Below are 24908 nucleotides of genomic sequence, written 5' to 3'. Positions count from 1 at the left end.
CAGTGCAGTGCTGTCTAGTGTTCCTAAATGAAAGAAAGCTGTGATGTGCCTTCCAGAGAAAATGTGTGTCAGATAAGCTCCATTTATTTATTTATTTTTTCTTTCACTAACAGTGCCAGGCTTTAACCAAGGGGTGCTTAATCATTGAGCCATATTCCCATCCCTTTTTATTTTTCATTTTGAGACAGGGTCCCGTTAAATTGCATAGGGCCTCAATAAGTTGCTGAGGCTAGCTTTGAACTTGTGACCCTCCTGCCTCAACCTCCCAAGTTGTTAGGATTATGAGCACGTACCACCATGCCAGCATAACCTCCATTTTAAACCTGACTTATAGCATTACTGGTCATAAGTTTATTGTTAATAAAAATCAACAATGTATATTAAATAAGGGATCTTAACACAGAAACATACATAAAACAAAGTTATATACTGATCAGTTGACAAAAGTGTTATGACCTAAGACTTAGAGAAACCTATTTCCCTTAGGAGTAATGGTTCAATATTCACCACCAATTCAGTGTTTGTGGTGACTTTCAAGAATATAACTACCATGAATAATGAGAATCCATTGCTTCTGTACTTTACTTTCATTTTAATGTGACTATAGGATAGCTAACAGATTATAAATCATTTCCAAGATTTTGCAAACTGGAAAGACAATTCTAATATATACATTTAAACAAAATTTCATTAATAAAGCACTGTTTTGATTTGGTATAAAGTTTATTATTCTGGTATTTTACCTTTATTGTGCCAAGAATTAAAAAAAACAGTAATATGTTTACATTTACTTCTATCATAAGTCTTTCTCTAACTTCAGAATAACCATTATTGCCAGTGTTTTCTGACTAATCTGAGACATAGTTTATTGTTGTAAACCTAAAATTTTTGTCAAAAGTCTTTTAATAACTAACCAGAAAAACAGTAAATGGTCTTGATTTACACAACTATGCTGGTTTTCAACATGCTCATTCTACTTGACCTTGTATATACATGGTTCATTTCCTATTTTACATTCTATTAAAACATTTATTTTGAGCTATATTATAGAGCCACACCATAAGGTCCAGTTTCAGTAAAACTTCCTTTTCAAGGGAGTCTATCAGAATATTTAAAGGGTTTTTAAAAAGTAAAAACTTACATTGATAAATTGAAAATTAATAATTTTAGTCACAAAAATGAAAAATATTGGAGTTGAGGATATAGCTCTGTGGTAGAGTTTTGCCTAGCATGCCCCAGGCCCAGGGTTCAATCCTTAGCGTTGGGGGCAACAATGATGTGAGTATTCATAAAACATGATTTTAATTAAGTAGACATTTTAAGTTGGAAAATTTTAAATTGATTCGGGGTAAACTGCATTCAGACGAAGTATTCCTAGCTATAATTATAACCTGCACAAAGTTAAGCAAACAAACAAAAAATGAAATTAAAAAAAAAAAGAATGAAATTTTTGAAACTACTTATTTATGCACAAAGTAGAAAACAGAAACAAACAGTATAAATGTAATTAACATGCTAGAGTCAAAATGAAATATTCTTTTTTGAATGTATATTTAAACTCATAGTATGTTTGTTTTCCATAGTGCAGTGACTCAAATACTATGAAGTTTTGTATTTTTTAAAAATCCCCAAATACACAGATAATATTAACCTCCAAAATTAACGAAGGCTGCTTAAGTTTATAAAGTTCTTTTATTAGTAAGTAAACTTCCTATGCATGGAATTACTGTAATACTTAGAATCCATCAAGGACAGAAATATCAGTTTCACTTTCTAGAAATCCTTTTCTCCCCTCCATCTCCTTTTTCCTCTGTCAATAAATAACGATTTCATAAGCTTTTTGTTAAAGCTTTTAAAATCTAAGAACTATGAGGGAAATTCTGCATTTAAGTTTCTTTTTTTTTCAATCGACACATAAAAATTGCACAGATTTATGGATACTGTGTGATGTTCTGATACATGCACAGACTGCACAACATTTAAATCAGGGTAAACATATCTATTTCCCCAAATGTGTGGGGAAACATTTATGGTGAAAACCTTCAAAATCCTTTCATCTAGCTTTTTAAAATATACAGTACATTACTGTTATCTATAATCATGCAACTGTGAAATAGCACACCAGAATTTCTTTTTAGATATTTACTTTTAAATTTGGGCCAAAGTGATCAGAGAATAAAATGAAATTTTAGTTATAATTTCTAAAATGCTTAAGAAAAATAGTTGGTGGAATGTAATGGTCATCGTTATACAAAGTACATTATACAAAATACATGTATGAAGATGTGAATTTGGAGTCAACATACCTTATATACAATCAGAGATATGATAAATTGTATTATAAAGGTATATTAAGAATTGTAATGCAAAAAAAGAGAGCTCGTGTATAATGGCATAATTTGGCGTGAACATACTTTATATACAGAGTTACAAAAATTGTGCTGTGAATGGATAATTATGAATATAATGCATTCCACTATTGTCATGTAATAAATAAATAGACTTGAATTTCATGTCAACACAATTTTTAAAAACACACACCTTATATACAAACAGAGATATGAAAAATTGTGGTATGTGAATTAAGAATTGTAATGTAAAAAAAAGTACATGTATAATGGCATTAATTGATGTGAACATACTTTATATACAGAGATACAAAAAACTGTGCTCTATTTGTGTAATAAGGATTGTAATGCATTCCACTGTTGTCGTGTATTTATAAAAATATAATAAAATCAATTAAAAAATTCTTTCAGTGTCAACCCCACTTTTTTCCAGATTATGTCTAAATTCTTGGGTTAGGCATTCAAGACCCTTCATAATTTAACTTCCATTTTCTTTTCTAGTTTTATGCATAATCATCCTTAAATCCTTCCTCAATCCAATCTATTACCAAGTCAAACTCTTTGAGTGTTCCTGATTCAGTCATGTTTCTTTATTCTTTATATTTTCATGTGTTCTTCACCAGTCTGTAATGCCTTCATTTGTCTCCCCAAAGTCTGTCAAACTCTGTTCAAGAACTACTTCCTCTATTAAATTTCTCCTAACCTCCCCAGAGCTGCCTCCCTCTGCATTCCCTATAGAGACTTACACAAGTGTCTCTGAATTTATCTCATTTTCAATTACGTATCTTACCTACAAAACTGTAACCGACCTCATCTTTCTATGCTCCTGACTTAAATCCTATATTTAACACATAACAACTTTATTAAGTGTATTCATTCTTTTAATTTTGCAGTGCTGGGAATAGAACCTAGTGCTTTTCACATGCCAAACAGGTGCTCTTCCACTAAGCTACATGCCTCACCCTTAAATGTATCAATTCTTCATTTAAAAAAAAGTATAAAGATTAAAATTAACAAATGTTAAAGAATCTTGCTCTTTATTATAGTTAAATATTGGCAGATTTTTAAAAAACAGATTGTGAAATAACTATAGACTTAGTTTTCACTGTAACATAAACCTTTCTATAAAATAGAATGTCAAGTAAACTAAACAGACTCTGGTAGGGCCCAAATTAAATTCAGCTCGTGCAGGAACACACTGATTAGTATCTTTGCAAATGAAAAAAAAATATATAAATCTTATTATCAAAAAAAAATGCTGAGAAACAAATTTAGTTTAAAAATAGTTTTCATGCCAGCAAGGTAGCCTAGGAGAATATCATATCAACATATGAGGTAGTTGCATGTTCAAGAAGAAAATGCCTACTATAAAGACATTTAATTAATGTTTTATTTTTCTAAATTCTTTTCAAAAATGACCAACTTTTCAGGGACTCTGTTTGCGTCCAAGTCATTCTGTTAGTAGCACCAAAAGCAGATCTCAAGCAGAGCAGCATTTGCACAGGATCATTCAGGCGGGAAAAATCCTAAAACACTTACCAGTTTAATAAACTGTACAGAGCAATGACAGCATCATAAGGGAGGAAAAGTAAACTAGAAGTATAAGGTGAAAAGTGAAAGGGGAAAAAAGCTAACAAAAAATAACCATTAGAAATTAAATTTTAAAAGAATGGAAAGATGCTAAAAAGCTCAAAAAATAATTAGCAGTAAAGACATGATTATGCTGTTTATAAAAAAAGAGTTTACTTCTTATTTAAAGAATAAATAATAATATTAATTTATATCTTAAAAGTATATGAAAAGATATTAAATAAAATGTGACACATAATCAATTCATAGAATTATATTTCAAAACAAACAAAATGAAATAAACTTGTTACCTTGATTTCTCTTTGTTCAACAGATTTTTCCCATATTTGTTGATCATATGCTCCAATCTATGAAGAAATGAAGACATTGAACAATCATTGCTCATACCCAATTTTGAACTACAAGCTACTCAGTGTTAATTCAGCACAAATTAAATCTAGTTCTGTCTCAAACTTCTGGAATAAATCCTGTATAACTGTGGTTCTTTTTTTTATGTGCAATTATTCTTTTTAATTCTTTTTCTTTTTTTAATGCTTATTTATTTATTTTGCATTACAATTCTTAATACACCATTATACAATAATTTATCATATCTCTGATTATATATAAGGTATGTTGACACCAAATTCACATCTTCATACATGTATTATGTATAATGATGAGAGTAACTGTGCTTCTTATAGTATCATTTAAGGCCTAACAATATTACCATCACCTTGGAACTTATTAGAAATACGAATTCTTAGACTTTACCCCAGAGTTACTAAGTCAGAAATTTGGGAGTGAATGGAGCTCAAAAATCTGTTTTAAAAATCCCTCTGATTTTCTGATATTTGAAAACCCCTGCCCTAGGGAATCCTTTACTTATTTATTTATTTATCCTTTGTTTTATTTACTTACTTTGGTACTGGGGATTTAACCTAAAAGTACTTTACCACTGAGCTGTACCACCAGCCCTTTTTATTTTTTTATTTTGAGATAGGGTCTCATTAAATTGCTAAGAATGGCCTTGAACTTGGAATCCTCTGTGTCATCTCACCAGTTGCAGAGATTACAGGTGTTCTCAGCAGGAATCCTTTATTTTAAAATAAACACAATTGGTATGGCACTAGCACATTTGAGAAAAAAAAATATCTCCTAAGTCGTAAGTCCTTTATGGAATTATTTTCTAAAAAAATAATACTAATATTCCACAGAATTGCAAGTCCATAAACATGCAGACCACAATTATCACTTAAAGTTTAAATTGAGGTCAGGCACAGTGGCACAAGTCAGTAATACTAATGACTTAGGAAGCTGAGACAGGAGGATTTCAAGTTCAAGGCCAGCCTCAGAAATTTAGTGAGGCCCTAAATAACTTGGACCCTGTCTCAAAAAAAAAAAAAAAAAAAAGAAATTGACTGAGGATGTAGCTCAGTTACAGAGTGACCCTGGGTTCCATCTCTAGTACAAATACACAAAAAAGTGTAAATTAGAACATAAAGTTGTGAAGTAAATGAAGACACAGGGAAAGAATCAAAAGTAAAATTTTAAAAAAGAAGTAAACTTCCTATAGCTTCCATGTCCATTACTCTTAGATTCTTAATTCTCTGAACTACAGGATGAACAAGCCATTTTTACTGCTCCTACTCATGGTTCTTTGCTTGGATTCTATTGTATATTGTTGAGAGCCACAGCCAAAGGGGCCCCAGCAAACTTCCAGCTGCCAGCTCATGATTGGCTCACAGCGGCCCCAGCAACATCTAGCTGATTGGCTCCTCTGCGGTGATGTTCATTGGGCTGTTTCCCTGCCCTTCAGACTGCCAGCTGATGATTGGCTCACAGCTGCCCCAGCAACATCTAGCTGATTGGCTCCTCCACGGAGCTGCTCATTGGGGGACTTCTTTGGCTCCGCCCAAGAAACCCAGTTTCTATTTTACCTTTGGCATGCAAATACTTGGCAGACTTGACTAAGTCACAATAAACTAGATAGCTATTTTGTTTTTGTATTTCTACTAACTAGAATTAAATCACAAAGCCAAATTCAATTATAGTTCTTTGTGAAAAGTCAAGAAGGAATAACGGTATAACTACATCATTTTCTTAATGCAATATAAAAAAAACTAAAAAAAGCTCAATAGTAACATTTATCTAATAAAACAAAATTTAATCAGATGACATCAAATTGAAAAAAAGTAACATAATATTTTGATTACTTCCAAATTTCATCTAATTCCCAACTGCTCTCCTTTGCTTTATTCCAAATGTCTCCAATGTTTGGGTTTAAAAAAGTGTCTACATTTTGGGGGAACAAAAGGGTGTATACTCAAATAATGCTTTGTTAGTAGCTACTTAGAAATACCAGGGTAATCATGAATGGGTAGTTCAATAGATGTTCAACCATATTCTTCATAAGTGACTATCTGCTTAAAGGAGGAAGAAAAACATTGTTTCCATGTTGTAAAAGGAGATTCTGAAATTCTAATTCACATTTTATAGCTAATAGTTTCATACATGTTAAGAATGTGAAGTTCATTCTCTGGTGCCTGTTATAGTGAAGAATTTTGTCAGTGCACCTGTTATTAGTCTCAGAGATGTATGAATATAGTAAGCCTGTGTTACACTCATAACCAACTAAAGTTGACCTATAGTCAGTTTTTTCTATTCCAGATCCCAGATGACTAAATATTTGCCCTTAACAAATTCATCCTGTGTCTTCAACAACCATCTGGCAATCCTATACTGATCTCTTATAATATTCCTTATAATGAAAGCAAGGATAATTCTACATTTTCTTCCTACAAGTTTTAATTCCTAATAACTATGAACATTATCACTCTGGCAGAACATGTACCAACTGCTTCCCCACAAAAGACTGAATCCATAAAACACAAATATCATTTTTTGTCTTCTTCATTTCTTTTATCTTTTCTCAGCTAGTTTATTTTCCCTTTTCTCTTATCTTTATTAGCAAACTTTGAGCCATTGCAGAGGTCAAACTTGACAAAAACAAACCAAAAAAACAAGGAAGCAGCATTCTGAAAGCAGTAAGAAAAACATTAAAAAAGAAACAAGAAATTGAGATACTAGAATTTATTAATATGAAGCAGAATAAAACTGAAATTACTAATCTTTAGATGCTTCCAGACAAACTGAAGAGCGTTATAAAAGGAAAATGAATACATTACAAATATAAATTTAAATGTAGCTAATGCTACATTATATAGTATATGTAAATGTATGTAGCAGATATTTAGAAGGATACCTGAAAACCATTAGTAGTGATTCTCACTGATAAATATGGAAGAAACTAGCACTTTTCCTTTCTGCTTTATATTCATTGATACTGTATTTTTTTTCAAAATCTATACATATTGTTTTTATGAACCAGGATTCTCAACCAAGGTAATTTGAATTATTTGTCTAAGAAATGAAATGTGTTCCATAGTCCTATTACTGAATAATAACTTTATAAAGAATCATTTACCTCCCCTTACAATCATTCTAAATTTTTATCTTCCTATAAACTGAGATGAAATGCAGAAAAGGAAGGAGAGAGGAAGACAGCAGAGAGGTATCTGAAGATAGGAAGAATGGGAAGTGAAGGGACAAAAAAAGAAGAGGACTGGTACGTAGAAAAAAAAAATGATTGCACCTGTCCAGGTATCAGCCAAGGTTAGCTCTGGGTCCTAAGAAAATAATTTTGTAATGAATATGATGGTATCGAAAATACAAATGTTAAACTAGATAATTAGGTTATGAAATGGCAACCAGTACCACTTAGGAATTCTAGAAAAGTCGTACCTTTGAAAAGCAATTTGAAAGTTACTCTTAGGTGATTGGATTACCCCTTAGGGCATCACATTCAGAGGAGCAGTAGCTCAGGTATCAAGAGGCTAAGGAGAAGGTGTCTAGCTTCAAATGTAGTTATCAATAGTTTAATTAGATTAAGTGCTTAGATAAAAGATTAAGAATTCATAAATAAACATAAGCATGATGAGGAGAGGCCATGATTTGCCTGTTTTAAAGCACCTACTTTCCTCAGCTAATGGACAGACATAATATAATACTATGTCAAAGACATCATTTTTGCTGCCATTTTTCCTACTACTTCCATGCTTAGTTTTAGTTTTCTGTATCTCATGTAAAAAATTCCGAGGAGCAAACTTTTGATTCTCATAAACATCAAGTGTTATTCAAAATGTAGTATACGCTTGCAAGAGTGTATTTGTTAAAAGCATGACAAGAGAATCTTCAAGGCAAGAGGTTAAAGAACCTCTTTAGCTGGGCAAGGTAGCACACATCTATAATCTCAGTGGCTCAGGAGGCTAAGACTGGAGAATCGAAAGTTCAAAGCCAGCCTCAGCAAGGGTGAGGTGCTAAGCAATTCAGTGAGACCCGGTCTTTAAATAAAATATAAAATAGGGAATGCCACTGAGCCACATAACCCCCCACACCTGCCCTGCCCCCACAAAAAAGAACAGCTTTAGATAGTTCTCTCCTTATCTTATCTCTCCCTGTATCTTATCTCTTTCATTTATTTATTTGGCACTGGGGATTGAACCCAGGGACACTTAACCACTGGATCTACATTCCAACCTCTTTTTATTTTTTATTTTGTGACAGGGTCTGGTTAAATTGCTTAAGGCTCCTGAGTTGCTGGGATTATAGGCATGCATCACTTTAAAAAGAATAAAACAGTAAGAAAAGCAAGAAGATGCACCTATTCTTGGTGGCAATTTCCATCTCTGAATTGATAATAACATTTTTTCTATTACTTTTTTTTGGATAATGTATCACCCACCATAAATTCCTAATAAGCAATGGTTATGCTGTTAATGTACCTAATATGAACATTTCATATTGTACTAAATTTAAAAGCTGTAAAACCAAAGGTAATTATCTTTTATTTTTGAGTACTTTTATTAACATAAAAGTCACTGCTCAGAACACACCTTTTGTATATTCATAGTGCTATTTTTTAACCCTTTGTTGTTCCCACTGCCTTGATCAATCAGCCTTTGATGTTTGCTGACACTGGAAAAGGCCCTGGACTATGTAAAAACTCTGGAGTTTTGTCCCATCCTTTCTACTACTAGCCTTCCAGATTTGGGCCACACTTTTCTCTGAGACTCTGTAAAATGGGGACAAAAAAAAAAAAACATATCTCACAAGCAACAATAAGTGTTAGTAAGGATGTGGAGGGAAAGTACACTCATATATTGCTGGTGGCACTGCAAATTGGTGCAACCACTCTGGAAAGCAGTGTGGAGATTCTTTAAAAATCTTGGAATGGAACTACTGTTTGACCCAGCTATCCCACTCCTCAGTCTATAGCCAAAGAACTTAAAATCAGCATATAATAGTGACATAGCCACATCAATGTTATAGCAGCTCAATTTACAATAGCTAAACAGTGTAACCAACCTAGATGCCCTTCAATGTGGTTTATAGATACACAACGGAATTTTATTCAGTCTTAAAAGAGAATAAAATTACGGCATTTGCTAGTAAATTGATGGAGTTGGAGAAGATCATGCTAGGCAAAATAAGCCAATCCCAAAAAACCAAAGGCTGAATGTTCTCCCTGATAAGTAGATGCTGATCCATACTGGGAGGGAGGAGAGCACATGGGAAGAATGGAGGAATTTGATTGGGGGGAGGGGACATGGGGGTAGGAAAAACAGTGGAATGAGATGGACACCATTACCCTAGGAACATATATGACTGCACATATGGTGCAACTCTACACCGTATACTACCAGAGAAGTGAAAAGCTGTGCTCCATTTGTGTACAATGAACCAAAATGCATTCTGCTGTCATGTATAACTAATTAGAACAAATTAAAAAAAAAAAAACATACCTCGCAGAAATGGGAAGAGACAGTTTCTGTGTACCACAAAAATATTAGTTCTTTCCTTTCTTGGTAGATTTTAATCTCTTCAGGTCTCAGTTACCTCATTTTTAAACTGACAAAGCTGAACTATATTTAAATATTAATCATGCTTTGGATAGCCAGAGTTTTTTGGACATCAGAATGGAAAGAGAAGATTCAATGCTAGATGAGAGCAAGTAGAAGCAACAAAATAGTAGGGCAAACAGTACAAAGCAGAAAGTAAAATGGGTTTGTAGATAAATGTCCTTTTCCTAATTAATAACCAACATAATATTTTTGGTAATTGCCATGGTTTATAAATAAAAACAGAGCTGTTGATATCTAAAATATCATTTGCCCAGATAACTAAAATACATGCCTTGTACTGCCATAATCATCTACCTACAAGTATATTAAAAAAGAGAAAACTGGGGCTGGGGTTGTGGCTCAGTGATAGAGCACTTGCCTAGCATGTGTGAGACACTGGATTCGATCTCCAGCACCACATAAACAACTAAATAAATAAAATAAAGGTATTGTGTCCATTTACAACTAAAAACAATATTGAAAAAAAAGAAAATTAATGGGGTAAATAATACAATAAAATTAAAGTTACAAAACAAATTAGTGGAAGTGAGAATACTAATCATCAATGACAGAAAACTTATACCCATAATTCTCAAAACTGTGTTGTACAAGTGGACATTCCAAAGTTATTCCTAGCACTTCTGCTCATAATGCTAAAACATACAGAAGAAACATTTAGAGGCCACTTCAAATCACTAAAATTAATAACCTTCAGATCAATCTTTACCCAGAATTAGTAGAAAATAATTATTTTGACTATTAAAAAACTTATAATTCCAAGTAAGTATCAGTACTTTGAATATCAAATAGGTCTTCACTGTTTCTTGATCATAACTACTGCCCCTCAAACAAATTTGTCTATTAAACATTTAGGAGTGTCTGAGTCCTACAGTTTCTCCTACAAAGGCTCATTTCTAATCTACTAGTAGTATTGAGACAGCAATTCCCAATACTACTCCATTTATATGCTACCCTATTCCACTCTTTTGTTCCTTATCAATATTTTATTGTAATTAACATATTGTTCAATGTTCCTATTGAATGTCTATTACATATATCCATACACAGCTCTCCTAATTTAAAAGTATATAGAATTAAGAAACTCAGGTGACTTTAATGATGAGGCTCAAATGAGGAAACAGACTCATATAATTACAATATAAATATGAATGATGATGATGTCAAACAAAAATATCACAAGCTTGTAACTCTTTCAAATGCATTAACTACCAAAGCATTTTATCAAATCTTTAACTCTTCTGAGTCAATCTTTTCTTAAAAATTAAAAAAATATGAGACAAAACACAAGTCTTTTGACCCCATCATTAAAAAACATACCAATATAATGTTAGTGTTATTTGAGGGTACCATAAACATATAATAATCAAATATAAGATATCTTTAAGTAGGGAAAGAAATTGAAATCATGAAATAAGTATTATTATTTTTTATACTGGTGATTGAGCCCATGGGTGCTTTACCACTGAGCTGTATCCCCAGTCCTTTGTATTTTGAGGCATAGTCTTGCTAAGGGTCTCACTAAATTCTGAGAATGGTGTCAACCTTGCAATCCTCCTTTCTCACCCTCCTGAGAGCTGAGATGACAGGTGTATGTCACGGCTCCTGACAATATTATTAATTATAAGCAAAGAGTTTTCTTTGCAACCTCTTGTAAACCTCTTTACTTCAACTGTCATTTATTTCTTTTGTTATGAATTATTTTTAGGATTATATAATAACTAAAATGTATTTTTAAAATTCTACTTCTTGAGTAGAATTTTAAAAATACATTTTAAAAAGTCTTGGGCAGTGAGAATATATAACTTTTCAAGGAAAAAAATATATTTCTAGAATGCAATGAATTTTAAAATATGTATCAAGCTAGCCTTTGGACCAAAACGTCAAAGTCTAAAAACAAATTCTTATCTATAGATATTAAAATCTAGCTAACTGTCTGAAGTACTGAAGTCCTGGATATACTCTGAAAGGGATTCCCCCCACAATATCTGAGTTATTTAATACTGCATACTCCCTCCCCCACAACAATCTAAAGCCAGACATCTGACTCACACTGGGTCACTCAGATTCCCTTACCATTCCAAATATCAGAAAAACAGAAGAAACGTGGAAACACATGGCTAATAGAATAAATTAAACACTAACAACAGAACTCAAAAGAAATGTTTTTAGAAATTCTGCCATTGGTTTGCCTTTCACTCTCAAGTCTTGGCTGTCTGCTGCTGGCAGAGTTTACATGTGTAGTGAAAAGTAGAAGCAGAATACAGTGGTGTTTTTTCCTGGCCCAACTTTAATGAAAACATTGCTGTTAATGCAAACTAATACCATTCTGCATAATTTACGAGGACTGTTTATTTTCCAACTTGCTGGTACATGGCAACACGTTCTCAGTGGATTTGCTAATCAAGATACTACTGAATTAATATCCTTTCCCAAGAAGTCATCTGAGCAAAGTTAATTTAACATCTGATTTTCTACTTAACCTAACCTAGGATCATGGATTGTAAAGACCCTACTAGTAAGAAAAGAAAAGTTCATTAGTTATTTCCATTAATCACAGGAAAATAATTTTAAACATGTCTTACTTTATCAATCAAAAAAGACGATCAAAAGAGATTTATACGAGGTAAATATTAGTGTTCTACTTAACCCATCACATTAATTACCAATTGATAAAGCTTTCAGAGCCAAATCCGTAAAATTTAACATTACTCAATTAAAATTATTTGGATGTTTTTATAAATTTTATTTTGATTACTATAGAGTGAAAATTATTTAAAATAGCTTTGGAAAGCTATTGATTATTTAAAAATAAACTTTGGTTTAAAAAATTAAGGGTTGGCTTTTTAGCTTGTAAGTCAGAAAAATAGTGAAAGGACAAATATAAACTTTGTCTTTATTTTACCACTAACAGTGTTGCTTATATTCTATATATCAAACTCTACGGGAAAAAAATGAATTCTATCATGACACAAAGCCCAAGAAAAGAGATTCATCAACATTAGTCATAATTCTCTTAGCTGAATACATATTTATAAAAATTATACTTAGTCCGTTAAGAACACTGACCAAAGTCAACCTAGTCAATAAAGATTTCTAATAAGACTAAACAACCACAATCGTGAATTAAGGACGTTCTGGTCCACAAGGGACCACATTAATGACCACATTTATGTCATATATATGACCCACAAGATTATAATGGAGCAAATAAAATTACTATAGCCTAGTGAACTTATAGCCATCTTAGTGTAATGCTGGTATAAACAAACCTACTACATTGCCAGGTATATAAAAGCATATCTATGTACAGTACATAATATTTGGTAATGATAATACACGAATGTTAGTGGTTTATATATTCACTATACTATATTATTTATTATTTTATAGCATATTGCTACTTATTAAAAAAAAGTTTATTGAAGAATTGGCAGCAGCCTTATACATCTTGTGTTTACCACATCTCCTCATTGCTTCAAGATGCCACATGGAGTGACTGAGCTGTAACATCTGCATTTATGCAAGTATATTCTATGGTGTTCACCCAATATTCTCAGAAAGTATTCTTGTTGTTAAGCAAAATGTAACTGCTTAATATATATATATATATATATATATATATATATATGTTTAATTTAAATAATAGCTGTATTAATGAGAGATTCAAGATGGCAGATGAAGAAAAGACTGCTTTTCTAGTTGCTCTGTGCCTTGGGATTCAAGCAGAGGGAGTACTGCTTCTCAGTGAGGTAGGTGAAATATGGAATTCACTGAAAATCAAACTCAGGTAGTAAGAGACTATTAGAGACATACAAATCCAGGTGCACCTAAAAAATGACAAGAAAAAGAACACTGGAGCCAAGCCTATGGCAGCACTGGTGCCAGATCACCACAGAAGGGAGGGGTAACAAAGAGAAAACCAATGGACAAATTCGCTATGCAAAATCTATAGAACAGAAAATCAGTCTGAACTTAGTTGAACCAGAGACTACACAGAGAGCTGATGTTTTGAAAATTCTTCTGTGTTTCTGAACTGGCTAGTGGAAAGCTGAAATGGGGAGCCATCTTGAGGAGGCCATACTGCAGCTTGGTAATGCAGGAGCCCAGGAGATCACAGCAACCATTGCCATACCACTCTGGCAAACATTTACTGTATAGTCTACAGTGTACCTACAAGAATGTGACTGAAACAGTACAACAGAGAAGACTATAGCTAGGAGATTCAAGTCAGAGATACACAGGAAAAGAACACACTTTCCCTTTGACTCTGGAGATGCACATGACCAGCTAAAGAGGGTTAGGAAACCGAACAGGCAGGTGTGATTTCACAAGAAGACTGATGGGTAGTGGAGTATGTGAGATCTACAGGGGGTTGGTTCCCCTCCACAACCCTGCAGAATTTTTGAGAGGCCTGAGATCCAAATACCCAGCAGAGATCCACATCTGCCTAGCCTTGGGATGTGTTGATCTAATCTCTCCAAAGCAGAAACCACTTTGCAAAGCCCTAAAGGCCTGATTAGAGCAAAACCCCAGAGGCCAGGACTTTCCATTTCAAACTCTGTAGCAGTTCCACCCTGAGAGGGCATCTATGTAAGATGTGTGAACAAAACTCCAATTGATAGTACTTCCCATTCTATCCTACTTTATCCTGGTGAGAAGGGAAGCTGAGAGTTATTTCAACCAGCTCCAGTTCCAGGCTACTCCAACTGGCATTTCAGTAAGCAACACAAAAAGAGGAAGCATTTATCAACACAGAGCCCTTGCTCTCTCTAATGGGTACAGTTATGGTTTGGATATGAGATGTCCCACTAAAAGCTCCTGTACTGGGGCTGGGGCTGTAGCTCAATGGTAGAGTGCTTGCCTTGCATGCCCAAGACACTGGGTTCGATCCTCAGCACCACACCAAAAAATGAATTAATAAAATAAAGATATTATGTCCATCTACAACTAAAAAAAAACTCCTGTACTAAAACAGGAATACCCCAGAAGTGAAAAAATTACCAGAAGTAAAATGATTAGATTTTAAGAGGAGAAACCAGTCCATCCTAGTTTGAATGGACTGACTGGATGGTAACTATAGGCAGGTAAGGTGTGTGACTAGAAAAGATGGGTCACTGAGGAGCCCTAGAAGGGTTCAAATTCCCTGCAGCCCATTCCCCCTTCCTTTTTTCTGCCTCCAGGCTGCACGCCTTTCTACCATGATGATGTTCTACCTCACTTTGGATCCAGAGCAATAGACTCTGCCAACCATGGACTAAATCTATGGAACCAAGAGCCAAAATAAACTTTTCATTCTCTAAGTTGTTCTTGTTGGGTATTTTGGTCACAGAGACAAAAATCCAACAAACAAAGGTACACAGCTCAAGAAAAAACAGAAAGAAAGGTAGTCTAGCATAGGAAGTGAACATCCATCACTGTCAACAGTTCTGACCACTAACCAGTCACAATTCTTTCATTTTCATTAAAAATTTCTCCTGTTTTTTTTTTCTTAAAAATGTTTCCCTTTTTAAAAACAATTCTTTTTTGTTCTTGCTATGCTGATTGGTCCATGAAAGTACATATATATTTTTTCTTTTTTTCCTCATTTTCATTATTCTTATTTATCTTTTAAGAGTTAGCAATTGTTTATTTAGGGTGTTTTGTTGCTGTTTGTTTCTCTTATCTTTCTCACTTCTCCCTCTAATAGCCAAACTTTTCTTGTTCTTTCTAACCTCTCTTTTTTTTTAATTTGTTATCTTCCTTTATAGCTACCACTTGCTTTTATCTCTTCTGCTTTCCCTCTGTTCATATTTTGAATTCTAAAATTTTTAAAAATCTTCCTACCAGATTTTATTTTCCTTCAGTGAACTGTATTATTGTATCACCATGACCAAAATACCTGACCACAACTTAGAAAAGGAAAAGTTTATTTGGGGGATTACAATTTCAAAGGTTCAAGTCTGTGAGAGACTAAGTCCATTGTTTTGGGATCAAAGTGAGGCAGAGCATCAGGGCTGAAGGGCCCAGCAAAGGAAAGTTGTTCGGCTCTTAGTGACATCAGGAAGCAGGGAACCACAGGTAAAAACAACCTTCTCAGTGTATACCCCCAGGAATGCACCTGCCTAAGCCATGAACTACATGCCTTAAGTAAACACCCACTCCATCCAAAGCAGGATGACTTGATTACATTATAGGTCTTCTGATCCAATCATTTTACCTCTGAATACTCCTGCATTATTAACACAGGAGCTTTGGAGGGAGAAGAGGGTCCACCTCATATCCAAACAATAAATTCTGTCCCTGGTACCAAAAAGCTCAAGTCCTTCTATGATGCAAAATGTACTTAGTTCATCTCCAAGAGTCTCACAGTCTTAACAGTTCTAGAATCACTCAAAAGCCCAAGTCCAAAGTCTTATCTGAGATTCTAGGCAAACTCTTGGATATGAATTTCTGTAAAAACCAAAAACAAGTCAGATATATCAATATACAGTAGCCCAGAATAAATATTACCATTGCAAAAGGGAGGAATAGGGGAATAGAAATAAAGGTTGAGGCCAAAGCAAGACCAAAACCCAGCAGGGCAAACAGGTCCCATAACTCCACACACACCATCTACAATATATGGCTGTGTGATGTTGTTTCCAAAGAACTTAGGCAGCCCCACCCCTCTAACCTTGCCTGATAAAGTGCACATGGGCTCTCTCTTAGCTTGGCTCTCTCCAGAGCCAGCAGCTTTTCTTGGCAGACAATTCACATTACTGGCATCTCTTAATTTCTGAGATATCCATTTCAGTTTGGGTTTCACCTTCATGACTTTTAAGCATCACCCTCTGAGGAACAGCCTGAAGGGACCCTGATACTGGTACACTTTGCCTGGCCTTCTGAAATCTTGGTGGAAGCCTCTGTGACCACAAAATCATCCCACATTCCTGCAGAAACAGCACCAATTGGATGACACCACAGTCTGCTGCCAGTTGCACAATAGATCCACTCCATGGGATCACAGCAGCAGCATCCTCTGAATGCATAGCTGGTTGAATATGGTAAAACAACTTCCCAGGCGGCCCCTGTGGGGGCAGGGCATCTATAGGGTTTCTTCTCAAAGGAATTCTCCCTTCTGGACCCTTGAAACTACAATGGGTGTCGTCATACAAATTCCTGAGATCCCCTCAAGGCATCTTTCTATTATCTCTCTATAAGTACTTAGCATCACTTCAGGGGTTATAATCATTTTAGCAAGCATGCCTTCCTGGGTGCCAGCTTGACATGCATTTCTCTGACCAACTAAAAGTTTTTAAAATCCTTCAGGTATTTTCTCCTCTTGATTTTTACAATAAACCTGTAGAAAAGCTGCCAGCAACATCCATGCCACTGACTGAATGTCGTGCTGCCCTGAAATTTCCTCTGCCAGATTAATTAGTCCATCATTCATAAACTCAGTCTCACTTAAAGTCTCAGGACACGAGTGAAATGTAGCCAGGGTCTTTGCAAGAACATAATATAAATGGTCTGTAGTCCAATTTCCAATAGAATCCTCTCCTCCCTCTGAAACTTCATGAGCACTGTCTATATTCCTGAGTTTCTTGAGTTCATGCTAGAATCATTTATTAAGCTCTGCTGCAACATTCTAAAGCATCTCCTGCTTGCTGGCTTTCCCACAATCCAGTTCAAAAGGCTTCTGAACCATATGGTCAGGTTAGTCACAACAACAACCCAACTTCTTGGTACCAATTTGTTTTAATCAGCTTTGCATTGCTATAACCAAGATACCAGACCAAACACTGTAGAAGAAACCTTTATTTGAGGACCCAATATGTTGTTTGCAAGAGACTTATCTTACAGGCAAAGTTATCCACAGGCTGAAAGTAAAACAATGCAAATTGATATAACAAGCAAATGGAGCCCCAAAACATGCAGAAGTTGCTACTCTAATATCCAACAAAGCAGATTTCAAGTCAAAATTAACCAGAAGAGAGAAAATTAACCAGAAGGTCACATCATTCTGGTAAACAGAACAATTCAACAAGAAGATATAACAATGGTAAATATTTATGCACCAAACATCAGTGCAACTAATTACATATAATAGACATCAGTTAAATAGACAGACCACAGCAAAATGATACTGGGTGATTTCAACATGCCTCTCTCATCACTAGGCTATTCAGATATAAACTTAGTAAAGACTCTTCAAACAAAAGACATATTTTTTTAAAAAAGGGGAGAAAAAGAATTAACAGACATCTGCAGAATATTTCAGCCAGGTATGATGGTGCATGTCTGTGATCCCAATGGCTTGAGAGGCTGAGGCAGGAGGATCACTGCAAGTTCAAAGCCAGCATTAGCAAATTAGAGAGGCTCTAAGTAACTTAGTGAGATCCTGTTTCTAAGTAAAATATAAAAAGGGTTGGGGATGTGGCTCAGTGGTTAAATATTCCTGGGTTTAATCCCAGTACCAAAAAAAAAGAGAGAGAGCCAATTTCATTTTCTTCTCAGTTTACATGAAGGCTTTCACTAAAACAGACCACAAAGAAACTCTTAGCCAAAAAAAAAAAAAAAAAAAAAAAGGATAGAATTCCTTGCATCTTATCAGATAATAATGGAATGAAATCAACACAAAGGTCAGGCATGGTGGTGCATGTCTATAATCCTAGAAGCTCAGGAGGCTAAGCCAGGAGGATTGCAAGTTCAAAGCCAGCCTCAGCAACTTAGCAAGGCCCTAAGAAGCTCAGGGAGACCCTGTCTCAAAATAAAAAATAAAAAGGGCTGGGGTGTGGCTCAGTGGTTAAACATCTCTGGGTTCAATCCCTAGTACCAAAAGAAAGAAATCAACACTAAAAAAAAAAAAAAAAAAAAAAAAAAAAAACACCTCACAAATGATATAAACACATGGAGATTAAATACTACATTTTTGAATGATGATGGATGATAGAACAAATCAGGGGAGAAATTTTAAAATTCTTAAAATCAATGAGAATAGTGATACAATATACCAGAACTTCTGGAACACTATGAAGGCAATTCTTTCAGGAAATTTTATAGTTATGAGTGCTTACGTAAGAAAATCAGAAAGATTCCAAATAAACAACCTAATTAATGATGGATTTCAAGGCCCTAGAAAAACACAAATTAATCAATTCCAAAAGAAGTAAGAAAAGAAATAATTAGTATGACAGCCCAAATCATGAAATAAGAGAATTAAAAAAGAAAATAAAAGGGGCTGGAGTTATAGCTCAGCAGTAGAGCACTTGCCTTGTACATGTGAGGCACTGCATTTGGTTCCCAGCAATAAAGGACCATCAACAACTAAAAATAATTTTAAATAAATAAATAAAACAAAGGATCAGTGAAACAAAGACTAATAACACCCTTAGCCAAACTGACACACACACACACACACACACACACACACACACACAGAGAGAGAGAGAGAGAGAGAGAGAGAGAGAGAGAGAGAGAGAAAAGACCAAAATTAATTAAAATAGAGATAGTGAACATCATGGAAATCCAGAGTTTCATTAGGAATCATTTAAAAAAACTTTTTCCAATTTGTGCTCCAATGAACTGGAAGATTTACATGAAATAGATATATTTCTAGATACATATGACCTATCAAAATTGAACCAAGAGCATATAGAAAACCTAAACAGACCATAAACAAACTATTATACAACAGTAATAAAAAGCCTTCCAACAAAGATAAGCCCAGAATCAGATGAATTCTATGCTGAATTTACCAGACCTTGAAAGAACTAAAGTCAAAGCTCCTCAAGTTATTTCAGGAAATTCATTCTGTAAAGCCAGTATCCCACCCTCATACCTAAAACATATAAAGAACCTATTAAGGAAACTACAGATCAATATCCCTTATGAAATTTGTCTTAAGCATTTTTGAAAATTGTATATTAGCAAATCATATTCAATAATGTATTATTAGAAATATGGTACAACATCACCAAGTTGGTTTCATTCCAAAGATGCAGGAATGGTTTGTTTGTTTTTTTTATATGACAGCAGAATGTGTTAGAATTCTTATTACACATATAGAGCACAATTTTTCATGTTGTATATTTTCTGGTTGTATACAAAGTATATTCACACCAATTCATGTCTTTATATCTGTACTCTGAATAATAATGATCATCATATTCCACCATCATTTATAACCTGATGTCCTCTCCCTTCCCCTACCAACAACTTTGCCCTATCTAGAGTTTGTCTATTCCTGCCATGCTCCCTCTCCCTGTCCCATTATGAATCAGCCTCCTTATATCAAAGAAAACATTTAGCATTTAGTTTTTTAGGATTGGCTAACTTCACTTAGCATTATCTTCTCTAACTCCATCCATTTACCTGCAAATGCCATGACTTTATTCTCTTTTATTGCTGAGTAATATTCCATTGTGTATTTTTGCCACATTTTTTTATCCATTCATCTATTGAAGCACATCTAGGTTGGTTTCACAGTTTAGCTATTGTGAATTGTGCTGCTATAAACATTGATGTGGCTGTGTCCCTGTAGTATGCTCTTTTTAAGTCCTTTGGGTATAGACTGAGGAGAGGAATAGCTGAGTCAAATGTGGTTCCATTCCCAGTTTTCCAAGAAATCTCCACACTGCTTTCAATATTGGTGCACCAAGTTGCAATTCTACTAGCAGTGTATGAGTGTACCTTTTTCCCCACATCCTCACCAACACATATTGTTGTTTGCATGCATAACAGCTGCTATTCTGACTGGAGTGAGATGAAACCTTCGAGTGGTTTTGATTTGCATTTCTCTAATTGCTAGTGATGATGAACATTTTTTCATGTATTTGTTGACTGATTATATATCATCTTCTGAGAAGTGTCTGTTCAAGTCCTTGGCCCATTTATTGATTGGGTTATTTTTTTTTTTTTTGGTGTTTAACTTTTTGAGTTCTTTATATACCCTAAAGATTAGTGCTCTACCTGATGTGTAGGGGTAAAGATTTGCTTCCAAGATGTAGGCTCTCTATTCACCTCACAGATTGTTTCTTTTGCTGAGAAGAAACTTTTTAGTTTGAGTCCATCCCATTTATTGATTCTTGATTTTAATTCTTGCGTCACAGGAGTCCTATTAAGGAAGCTGGGGCCTAATCCTACATGATGGATATGATTATTTATTCCTAAGTCCTTGATCCATTTTGAGTTGAGTTTTGTACATGGTGAGAGATAGGGGTTTAATTTTATTTTGTTGCATATGGTTTTCCAAGCACCATTTGTTGAAGAGGCTATCTTCTCTCCAATGCATGTTTTTGGTGCCTTTGTCTAATATAAGATAATTATAATTTTGTGGGTTAGTCTCTGTGTCCTCTATTCTGTACCATTTGTCTACCAGTCTATTTGGTGTTTTTGTTATTATTGCTCTGTAATACAGTTTAAGGTTTGGTATAGCAATGCCACCTGCTTTACTCTTCCTGCTAAGGATTGCTTTACCTATTCTGGATCTCTTATTTTTTCAGATGAATTTCGTAATTACTTTTTCTATTTCTATAAGGAATGTCATTGGGATTTTGATCAGAATTGCATTAAATCTGTATAGTACTTTTGGAAGTATGGTCGTTTTGATAATATTAATTATGCCTATCCAAGAGCAAGGTAGATCTTTCTATCTTCTAAGGTCTTCTTTGACTTCTTTCTTTAGGGTTCTGTAATTTTCATTATATAGATTTTTCACCTCTTTCATTAAGTTGATTCCCAACTATTTTATTTTATTTTTTTGAGTCTATTGTAAATGGGGGCAGTTTTCCTCATTTCCCTTTCTAAGGATTTGTCACTGATATACAGAAATGCCTTTGATTTATGGGTGTTGATTTTATATCCTGCTACTTTGCTGAATTCATTTAGTTCTAGAAGTTTTCTGATGGAACTTTTGGGGTCTTCTAGGTATAGAATCATATCATCAGCAAATAGTGCCAATTTGAGTTCTTCTTCAGGAATGGTTTAGCATATGAAAATCAACGATGTAACTCTTCATTTAAATAAAATTAAGGACACAAATCACTGTCATCTAAAAAGACATACAGAAAGCCTTTGACAGACTTCAGTAACCACTCATGATAAAAACACTGAAGAAACTAGGGAAACTTAGGCAATCCAATTCCTATAACAGCAAAGAGACTACCAGGAGAGAAATAGAAAGGCTGGCTATCAAAATTTTCCTAAATAAACTCCTTGAGTTTTTGAGGGAACTAGAGTTATGGTGCCTACTACATTTAATTTTCTCTCTGCTTTTCCCCTACTATTTCCATTGTAACTTGTTGACTAATTAATAACTAATGACATTTTTGCACTGTCTTAAGTACTTTACATACATTTAATCATCACAAGAACCTTATTTAAATAGGGATTACCACCATTGTACTTATTTTATAACTAAGGAAACTAAGGTTCAGAGAGGTCTGGTAGTTTCTTCAGTCACAGTGAATGCATGGTTGAGCCAGAATTCAAAACACAGTTACACTCTAGAATATAGCATCTACACTCCTTATTCAAAGTGATTTCATTCCCCACTTTACAACCAAACTTGTCATATTTCTTTCATTTTTCCCTCATTTGGCTGTGAGTGCTTAGGACAAGTGGCATTATACTTGTCCTCTGTGGCTATCCTTACAAGACTGCTATCAAAGGAATAGCAAATATTCCATAAATAGTAGCAAGAGTTATTGTTTATTAATAAAATATTTTTTCAAGTTTGCATTTAAAAATATTTTCCATATTTCACTATAATTATACATAATAGTGGGATTCATTGTTACATATTCATACGTATGCATGATAGAAAAATATAATTTGCTCAATATCACTGCCCAGTATTTTCCTTTTCATTCTTCTCCTCCTTCTCTCTGATTCCTTTCCTTTGCTCTACTGGTCTCCCTTTGATTTTCATGAGATTGTCCCCCACACCTTTTCCTTTTTCCTCTCTAGCTTCCACAAATGAGAGGAAAACATAATGACACTTGACTTTCTGAGTTGCACTTATTTTGCTTAACATAAATGCTTTCAAGTTCCATCTATTTTCCTGCAAATGACATAATTTCATTTTTCTTTATGACTGAATAAAACTCCATTGTGTAAAATATACAATATTTTAAACATCCATTCATCTTTTGATATACACCTAGGCTGGTTCCATAATTTGTCTATTGTAAATTGTGGTGTCATAAACACAGATGTGCATGTCTATTGTATGCTGACTTTAATTCTTTCTAAATACAAAGATGTGAGATAGCTGTGTGATATGGTGTTTCTATTTCTAGTCTTTTGAGGAATTTCCATACTGATTTCCATAGTGGTTTTACTAATGTATACTCCCACCATGTCGAAGTGTTCCTCCCCTTCACCATCCTCTGCAGCATTTATTGGTACACAGTATTCATTCTGATGTTGTTGCTGTTGTTGTTTAGTTGTAGATTAATGCAATATCTTTATTTTATTTTTGTGACAAGTAGGCCCTTTTGATTTTACCTGAAAAGATCTAAATCTTAAATCACAATTCAAAGGCTTTATTTCTCAGACTAAAAGATAGAGTAAAAATCTTCAGGGAAAATATTACACGGTGCAACAAAGAAGACTGGCCCAGTTTAAAAGCCTTTCAGAGATATAGAAATTTCAAACTAATAATACCCAAGATAATCAATTTAAAAAATGGCTCTGCAAATTAAAACCACAGATAACATTTCTTTGGTGTCTAGAATGGCTACAATCAAAAAGATAATAACAAGTGTTGTCAAGGATGTGAAAAAACTAAAATACACACACACACAACTGCTCCTAGGAATATAAAATGGAGCTGCCAATTTTGGAAAATAGTTTGGCAGTTATGACCTACTAATTCCACTCCTTTTTATCTACCCAAGAAAAATGAAATAAGTCTTTGCAAATATTTGTACATAAATGTGTCTTATCCATAATAGAAAGTTAAAACTATCTAAATGTCCTTCAATTGTGAATAAATAAACAAAATAGGGTACCTTCTAAAAAATAGGAGCCTACTCAGCAATAAATAGTACTTACACATGCTACAACATGGATGAACCTAAAAACACCTGCTAAGAAATCAAATACAAAAGACCACAACTTATACAGTATATATCATTTCACATCTCTCTTATATCAACTATACAAAAGAGGCAAATTTATACAGACAAAAAGTAGATTAGTGGGTGCCTATTGCTGGAGCTGAAAAAGAGAAGGAGCTATAAATGAGTATGAGCTTTTGAGTATTTTTTTAGGGTAATGCAAATAATCTGAAATTAAATTGTTATGGTTACACCCTATTATGTACAAATTTACTAAAAATTAACGCACTATACATTTAAAACAAATAAATCTTATGTGTCTGTTTTCTGTTGCTACAACAAAATACCTGAGACAGAAACAGATAAAGAAAAGAGGCTTATTTAGTTCTGGAGACTGAAGAGCACAGTGCCAGCATTCTGTCTCTGTAACAACCTCTGGCTACATCACAACAAGATGACACATACCATGGGAGTATGTGTAAGTGCTAAAGATCATATAGTAAGAGAAAATACCAGAGAGATTCGGGAGCCAGGTTTGCTCTTTTTATAACAGTTTACACTCCTGGGAACCACCTAGGATTCATTAATCCTTATATTAATCCTTTCTGAGTGCAGTGCCCCCAATGGCCTAATCACCTCCCACTAGACCCTATATATTAAAGGTTCTACCTGCTCAAAAATGCTATGCTAGGAACCAGCTTTCCAGTACATGAACCTTTAGGGGACAGGTTCAAAACTTATTCAAACCATAGTAACATGCAAATTACATCTCAATAAAGCTGTTTCTTTAAAAAGGAAAGTGCTATATTTTTATAAGATTTCTTTAAATAAAACAAATACAACAAGCATTTAAGGAATGCTATACATATTCAGAAGCCCTAAGATGCAAGAGGACTTGGATTAAAAAACTTTTCAAAAGTTTTGGCTCCTAATAGGCTATCCCTGTCTACATCTATCAGACTGCTTCTGGTAATTCTGTGTGTATT

The 24908-nt window shown here is 34.2% G+C and overlaps 1 protein-coding gene across 3 annotated transcripts in view; it reads right to left on the bottom strand.

Annotated features, from left to right (window-relative positions):
• Positions 1-24908, bottom strand: part of Phtf2 (putative homeodomain transcription factor 2) — a 150490-nt gene that overhangs the window by 62877 nt on the left and 62705 nt on the right. For 2 of the 3 annotated variants that reach the window (XM_026384985.2, XM_026384984.2), the window contains 2 exons: positions 4229-4285; positions 3888-3899 (listed from right to left, as the gene is read on the bottom strand). In XM_026384985.2, the coding sequence (XP_026240770.1) occupies positions 3888-3899; positions 4229-4285 (69 nt within the window). The remainder of the gene's footprint in view (positions 1-3887; positions 3900-4228; positions 4286-24908) is intronic. The other variant, XM_026384986.2, reaches the window with a different exon arrangement.

Source organism: Urocitellus parryii, chromosome 3 (assembly GCF_045843805.1).
Source record: "Urocitellus parryii isolate mUroPar1 chromosome 3, mUroPar1.hap1, whole genome shotgun sequence".
Lineage (NCBI taxonomy): Eukaryota > Metazoa > Chordata > Mammalia > Rodentia > Sciuridae > Urocitellus > Urocitellus parryii.
This window is presented reverse-complemented; position numbering and strand designations above follow the sequence as displayed.